Genomic DNA, 7,547 nt, shown 5'->3' with positions numbered 1-7,547 from the left:
GCAGGCCCCACCAAGCCTCTCTCTGCAGGCATTCAGATCTTAGGAGAGCTATAGTGGTGCCAGATATAAACAGCACATCCTGAAACAATAGACGGCTGCAGGATCCATAAACAGTGTGTTCCTTTCCCCTAAATATAACAGGAGAAAGGCCTGTGCTGAACATTAACTATTAAAAAAAAAAGCTGCAGAAAAGTCAGTCTGTAGAGAAGAACCCGCTGTGTTACCCGGCACGTGGGGCATACAGGAGTGTCCCAGGCAGAGCACCAGGAGCCTGACTCTGGATGACTGCACTCTGGGTATTTGAAAAGCTGTATTTTGTCTGTAATTTCTTTCCTTTTCCAAATTATCTAAAACTATACACATAAATCATATTATTTTGAAAGAAAATATATTAGTCAAATTAACATCAATAAATAACTAATGAGGTAGCCTACCCAAATTATTTGTGTGATTCCCTAGTGTATCCTAATAAGGTCAAGGCATGTAGTAGGTGCTAAATATACATATGTATACATATATTGAATGAATGATTGATCAAAAAAGCAAAAAAGTGCATTTTTATTTTTAACTTCTTGATTCAATACTTTAACACTTTCTTTTAAACTAAAATATTCAGAATTACTTTAACTAGAAATATTAATAAATTAGATCTGAAGTAGACAGACTTACACAAACTTGGATTAAAAATAAATTCTGCTACACTAGGACTGGGTTGACGATCTTTTCCAATTCATTTTCAATTCATATATTACATTTTATTAGACTGACTGAGGTATTCACTTAGAATGAGTTTTGATAAGATTTCTTGATAAAGAAATCTTATCAAGCTTGCACATGGATACACACACACACACACACACACACACACACATTTCATCAAAGGTAAGACTATTCTAAGTCACAAAAATTAAGTCCATTTCAAAAAGAACATAAGAATTGCTTTTATCCCAAGTGCTTTATCAACAGCAAAGCCTCAGTGGACACAGAGGAACCTCAGAAGGTTGGTTTCATTGTTTACTAATTTGATTGGCAAATTATAGAACACATTGGGGAATGGGATTCTCGGAAGGGCCAGGTCCCCAAGACACCCAGGGTTACAGAAAGGAGAAGTCTGCTCCACCCAGAGCCAAACGCTAGCAGAAGATGGCAAGTTCCAACTCTCACAATAGGCATGCAGTGGGAGGGAAGCACAGCTTCCAGAGCAGCAGCCCTCGGGTCTCTGTGTGATGGCCAGAGGGACAGCATGGGAGGCTCAGGAAGATGAGGGCAGCTTTCAGGAGGAAATCAGCATGGTATGTGTTTCAGTATCAAAGGGCACACGTTTCCTGGCTGTGGTTGTGGGTGCTGGGTTCTAAAGCGAGGCTGGCCTCGGTAACTTACTCCCCCTCTTATCAAGGCAACTTGAGCCTCACAGATTCTCTGCCTATATGGAAACAGATGGTCTTGCCTAAATTTGCTGGGATATATAACTATAATGACAAAAAATAACTTAAAAAGACTTCCTGAGACATCAAAGACATTTAATGTGCCATATGCAGATGGCATATAAGAACAATAATATTCTTGATTGTGTTTATTCTCACATAATTTGAAAGAAAGCTACAGAATTAGACCTGAGGTTATGCTGGTTGCCCTCGTACTGAAGCAGGCAGCATTCTGAGAGGCAAATTTTATTCTTTTCAGCTACTGTAATGAAGCTAATTTTAGAAGTTAGAAATAATCAGTATTTAAGTAATTGGTATTTTAGAAGGTAGTGAGCTTATTATTGAACATATTTAAGCAATGAATAATGATTAAATAAGTTCAGTTTCTTTGTGTATTTGAACATATAAGAGGAACTTTAACTGGGAAACTGAGCCAAAAGCCCTGTAAACTGAGTCAGGTGTAATGCTGTGCTTTTGACGAGGTCTCACAAGCCTGCATATCATACTTACCCATGGTTAAATGATTTTTAAAATATTTATTCATGATTCACGGTAAATGTTAATAGAAGTATAATATAAGGAGCATATAAAGGTCAGTAAGAGTGAGCAAGATAAGCAGGTCATAATATTTAAAATGAACAATAAATATATTTATTTAATTACACAGTAACTTGGTCACAAAAAGAAGAGACAGCCAAGGCAGGAAAGACCATGGTCCCAGATGGCACTGTTAGTTACTGCAAGGGTTTGAGAGCATAGCTGTATCTCAGGAAAGCTCCTATGTATCGCCCACTCTCCAAACAATCCCATCACGGGATCAAATGGCCGCGTCCAGCATCCCTCGGTTGTTCATCTGCTGGCCTGAGGCAGAACTGCTGGGGTATTTGGCTTTTAAGGCCGGGGCAGCACTTGCCTTGGACACATGCCACAGGTGAGCAGCTGCTCCAGACTTCAGGTAGGAAGTGGTCCCCAGTGGGCCGGAAGGACATGGAAATGAGCCCCCAGGCATGTCAAGGACCACATCCCAGGGGCCAGTGAAGGGGACAGAAAGGCGAGATCTGGTGGGGTAGCCTGGAGAACCCCGAGAACAGAGAATAGGGAGCCCAATGGGGAGGAGAAAAGCAGACGCAGGTGTGAGAGGCAGGGCCGGAGGGCTCAGCAGAACCCAGCAGAGCCCAGAAGACCAGAGTGGCCCGGGGGTTGCACGCCCCGTCTTGTGCTGCATTTATGAGCGCCAGTGTGCACACAAGGCTCCCTGCTCCGTGCTCTTCCTGACAGCAGCTTCGTGCAGTTTGCGACGTCGTCTTCTCCGAATGAAGACTTCATGTTCACGGGGAGTCAGCCTTGCTGATGCTTTTGCCCCAGCTTGAGAGGAGAAAGCAGAACAGAAAATACCAACCGCCCTCTAGAGATGATGAGCAGGGTGGCAAGTGAGCAGAACAGGGGTCTCAGGGGACGGAGCTGACTGCAACCACGTTCCCAAGCAGGGACCACCCACAGCACCTGCCTGCCCCTTGTGAGATGCCTTTCCCTCCCTCACGTAGACCAGCTTACCGAGCAGGGCCGAGTGGTCCTGGTGGGGCCACCGGGAGAGCACTGCAGCCATCGGGGTGAGACGGTGGCACCTGTCCAGGCAGCGAGCAAAGTGGGCGGAGAATAGTGATCACACCTGGATCTGGAAATAGTCGCGGGGAGCAGCTGATTGCAGAGAAATATTGGGTCTGAGAGACACAAGAGTCAAAGTCAAGGTTTCGGCAGAGCAGGTGGGAAGAGAGCCCCCTAGTGGGGTGGGCAGCTGCACCAAGGGTCTGGTCTGGTGGGCAGGCCTGAGAGGCTGGGCGGGGTGAGGTCACGGGGAAGCCTCGGGCGCTGAGTGAACACTGTGGGACCGTGGGTGCATCTCAGATGGGACGCTGTTTGCACAATGCTTATGTTCAAGGCGGACACAGGAAGTTAAGGGCTAGGAGCCGAGAGGCGGCGTCTGAAGTCAGGCCAGCATGAGTCCCTGTGTAAGCCCAGCACCATGAAGGAATGAATGAGTGAGGCCAAGAAGCCACAGTGAGCTGCCTAAGCCCTGGGATCGTACAAACGCGGAGAGCCAGAGCCGCGTGGAACCAGAGCCCTGGGCCATGGAGAGTAAGTGAAGAGCGGACCAGGAAGCGGGAGGGGTCAGCTGCGCTAGGCTGGCAGGTCCAGAGGATCAGGAATGAGATGGAGGACGAGGTCAGCAGGACGTGGCAGACCAAGTTTGGATCAGTGGTGAGAGAGAAGCCCTGAGCACGTGGGCACAGAGAGCAGAGGAGCTGGTGGTCAGGCCTGTGACCCCAGCTTCTCGGGGGCTGGGGCAGGAGGGTGGCAAGTGCAAGGCCAGCCTGGGCGACTGCTGAGACCCTGCCTCAAACAGAAACGGCTGAGGTGTAGCTCGGGGGAGAGTGCTGGCCTAGCACGAGTGAGGCCCAGGGTCCAACCCCAGCACCACAGCAAGCAAACACACAAAGTAACCCGTCATGAAGCAGAGGCCCCGGGCCACTGAAGGAAGGGACGGTCTCCACCAGGGAAGGAGTCCACGGGGTGGGCAGCCCACGTGGGCCGCGTCTGGGGTGCAGAGCAGCAGGACCTTCGATGGTCCGCTTTCCCTCTGGTTCACAGGGAGCAAAACCAGGCTTTTGGCGAACAGGAACAACTCCAGCAGAGAGGCGGCCACTGCTGCCCAGGAGAGGGCCAGGTGGGGACCTGCAGCACCTCCCAGCCTCGGGGAGGACACAGCCCAAGTGAGGGACTGGCCCGAGACCTGTGCACGCACTCCTTCATGGGCACAGGGCAGGGCGGAAGGTGGGGTGCGGGTGGCCTAGGTCTGCACGTGTCCCACGGGGGACTCCAGGCTTCTGGTGAATAGGCCGCTTGCTGCAGGCGCAGCGAGACAAGGCCAGACTGGAGGGCTGCGAACAGAACAGACTCCTAGTCATCCCGAGGAGCCTGGAAGCGTGCCTGGGAGGGGACGCGGGAGCACTGGTCTGCAGACCAAAACGTGGCCAAATAACATAGGGCAGAACCGGGCTTTGGGGCCTCCCAAGAGCAGCAGCTGCAAATCCGAACTGCTTAAAAACAAAAGGAAACAAAACTGAAGTTCCAAACACCCGCGGTCGTAAATATTCTGACCCTCGTGTCCTGGGATTTCGTGCTTGTTTTCTGCGCTCCCCATACTCCCGCCAGATGATGCGAGTCCAAAACGTCACCCAGGTCACCGAGTTCCAGCTGCTGGGATTCCAGACCCTCGGTGAGTGGCAGGCCCTGCTCTTCGCCGTGTTCCTGCTCGTCTACCTCCTCACCCTCACGGGGAACGTCCTCGTGGTGGCCGTGGTGAGCCAGGACCCACGGCTGCGGTCCCCCATGTACGGCTTCCTCCAGCAGCTCTCCTTCCTGGAGCTGTGGTACACGTCCACCGTCGTGCCCCTCCTCCTGGCCAGCCTGGCCTCCTGGGGCCGCTCCATCTCCTTCTCCGCCTGCATGGTGCAGCTCTACTTCTTCGTGTTCTTTGGGGCGACTGAGTGTTTCCTCCTGGCCGTGATGGCCTACGACCGGTTCCTGGCCATCTGCAGCCCCCTGCGCTACCCCCTCCTCATGAGTCCTGACGCCTGCAGGCAGCTGGTGGCCCTCTGCTGGCTGACCGGGGTGGGCACTGGCCTCCTGCCGTCCCTGATGATTTCCCAGCTGGACTTCTGTGGGCCCAACCAGATCAACCACTTCTTCTGTGACCTCCCGCCGCTCATGCAGCTCTCCTGCTCCAGCGCCCACATCACCGAGGTGGCCATCTTCGTCCTGTCGGTCGCAGTGCTGTGCGTCTGTTTCCTCCTGACCCTGGTGTCCTACGTCTTCATCATGTCTGCCATATTGAGGATCCCTTCCACTGCTGGCCGGAGGAAGACCTTCTCCACCTGTGGCTCCCACCTGGCTGTTGTCACCATCTACTATGGGACCATGATCTCCATGTACGTGCGCCCCAGTGCACACCTGTCACCCGACATCAACAAGATCATCTCCGTCTTCTACACCGTGGTCACGCCCCTGCTGAACCCAGTGATCTACAGCTTGAGGAACAAAGACTTTGAGGAGGCCCTTAGGAAGCTCATGAGAAGGCAGGGCCTCCGCTGTGGAGTGGGAGCCGGAGGACAGGTCTGCAGGAGGTAGGCACATCCGCAGGGAGTGCGAGTGGAGCCGGGCAGGACCAGGACGGTGGTTTCGGAGCCCAGGGTGATCTCCTCGCTGGTGGTCAGAGGGTCCTGAGGCCCTAAGGAATCAGTGACTTGAGGTGCTTCACCCAGGACGAGCCAAGCTTGGTTTCTGTGTGGGACCTTCTGTGTGGGCACCTTCTCTTTGGCTGGGACCTGCAGTGCTGGTGCCTGGTGATCACACACAGTGCCTTGAGTCTTTAGGGATCCCTTCCATCCCCACAGCCCACGGACAGGCGGTTCTACTCTCCAAGCCCTGTTGGGAATCGGGCGAGTGAAACCTGGTGAGTGACAGCTCTGCAAAGGACGAATGAACAAAGGGAACCAGGAATTTGGAGTTGTTTTGTCCCGCATTATCTCCCAGTGATAGGAGAGAACAGAGAGGGTTTTGAAGTGCCAAGCATTTATCTTGGATAAGTTAGACTTCTAACGTTTCCCGTTTAATGAAATTCTGGGGAAGGAAGGAAGGGGGTGGAGGGAGAGAAGGGCCAGAGCACTCTCTTCTGTACTAGGCCTAGAGTCAGGCCATGCAGCTCAACACGAACCCCGTCATCTGTCACCTGTTCCTTCACACGGCCGGGGTGGAGGGGCTCTCTGCCAATCTCCCATGGCTCCATTCCCTCATTCATTCCACAGACACTCTTAATCCCCTGAAGTCCGAGGCATCGTGCTGCAGTCTGAATTGCCTGGAGATGCACAGTCTAGAAGGGGCGAGGAAGACTTGGCCTTAATGGAACCTCCATGCAGAAGGCAAGGGAAACACAGGGTTTGCCCTACAGAGAATAGGGACGTGCTTTAGTTCTGAAGATCAGAGTGCGGGCTGGGCAGGAGCGCAGACCAGCAAGGCCTGCAGCAGCAGGGAGTGAGGGAAACTCTGTTACGCAGTGCTCAACCTGTGCTGCAGGGAGAACAGGAGTGGACAAAGCCATCCAGGCCGAGATGGTGGCATGCAGGGCAGGAGAGGGAGGCAGAGCAACTGGGGAGGTGGACGGGGTCCTCCTGGAGAGGGGCAGAGCCCTGTTCCTGTGGATCATTAAGAGGCCTGTAGAGGTTTTGGATATTGCACTAAGAGAAATGATTGATAATCAAAGAGCAGTAAATACAGAACTGCAGGATGAATTCTGCATTTACACCTCACATGACTATTTAGAGAAAGGAGAGCGAGAACAGCTGGGATCGTTGCAGCAGCTCATGTGGGAGATAAGTTTGGCCAAGTTTAGATTTGATAATGACATCCAGAAAAGCAGGTGCCTTCAGAATAGTGCAACCAAAAATTCAAGAGAGCCACGAAAGAGCAGAGCACAAAGGAATGGAAAACACCAAAAGGTGGAAGGAAGAGCCTGGCGGGGCAGGAGGCACCCGAGGAGCTGAGCTGCACGGGAGGAAGGGGCAGCAGGGAAGCAGAGCCAGAGGGTGGCACTCTGCCTGGCCCAGAGCACTGCTGTCCTGCTGTCCGCAAGGGCAGTGTCCTTGTGCTGCAGAGGGCGACACCACAGGCCAGTGCCAGAGACAGCGCCCCGGGGGAGGGGGCGGCTGTGTTTGCAAGCGGGGTGTTGAAGGAGTGGGAGCAGAATACCATGCAGGAGGTGCAGCTGTGCGCTTGTCAGTTGTCAATTTTAGCATCTGAGTCAATTCAGACGCGTGTGGGGAAGGCCACTAGTGCGTGCAAGCCCGAGAGGTCTCCAGCATGCGTGGCCTGTGGGAGGGCGGGACGGAGCCGGGACCCCTGTGAAGCAGCAGCGCTCAGCAGGGAAAGGACTCGCTTCAGCTTCAGCCTCGAGGCAGAAGGCAGAGGTCTTCCTTCAGAGGGGAGCCGGGATTGGGCTCTTTCACCCCGGGGGGGGGGGGGGGGGGGGGTCGCCCGCCTACTTTATGACAAGGTCAGTGGCGCCTG

General features: G+C 52.9%; 1 protein-coding gene across 3 annotated transcripts; it reads left to right on the top strand.

The window, feature by feature from the left end:
* Positions 1-1,135: 1,135 nt before the first annotated feature.
* Positions 1,136-5,976, top strand: LOC306663246 (olfactory receptor 11L1-like). Of its 3 annotated transcripts, XM_079143678.1 has the most exons (3): positions 3,411-3,560; positions 4,074-4,149; positions 4,638-5,976. In XM_079143678.1, exon 3 carries the CDS (start codon positions 4,638-4,640, stop codon positions 5,610-5,612), a length of 975 nt encoding a protein of 324 aa, XP_078999804.1. In that variant the 5' UTR covers positions 3,411-3,560; positions 4,074-4,149; the 3' UTR covers positions 5,613-5,976. The 3 variants fall into 3 exon arrangements, with proteins under 3 accessions (XP_078999803.1, XP_078999804.1, XP_078999805.1); XM_079143677.1 differs by lacking the exons at positions 3,411-3,560; positions 4,074-4,149 and adding an exon at positions 1,136-1,292; XM_079143679.1 differs by lacking the exon at positions 4,074-4,149.
* Positions 5,977-7,547: the final 1,571 nt, after the last annotated feature.

Source organism: Sciurus vulgaris (genome assembly GCF_902686455.1).
Source record: "Sciurus vulgaris genome assembly, chromosome: 6".
NCBI classification, from domain to species: Eukaryota; Metazoa; Chordata; class Mammalia; order Rodentia; family Sciuridae; genus Sciurus; species Sciurus vulgaris.
This window is presented reverse-complemented; position numbering and strand designations above follow the sequence as displayed.

Bases quoted from the DNA above. Each gene is read 5' to 3' on its own strand.
- LOC306663246 (XM_079143677.1), top strand. From the start codon at position 1,227: ATGGCCAGAGGGACAGCATGGGAGGCTCAGGAAGATGAGGGCAGCTTT. The intron at 1,293-4,637 runs GTATGTGTTTCA...TACTCCCGCCAG, and splicing joins TTCAGGAGGAAATCAGCATG to ATGATGCGAGTCCAAAACGT.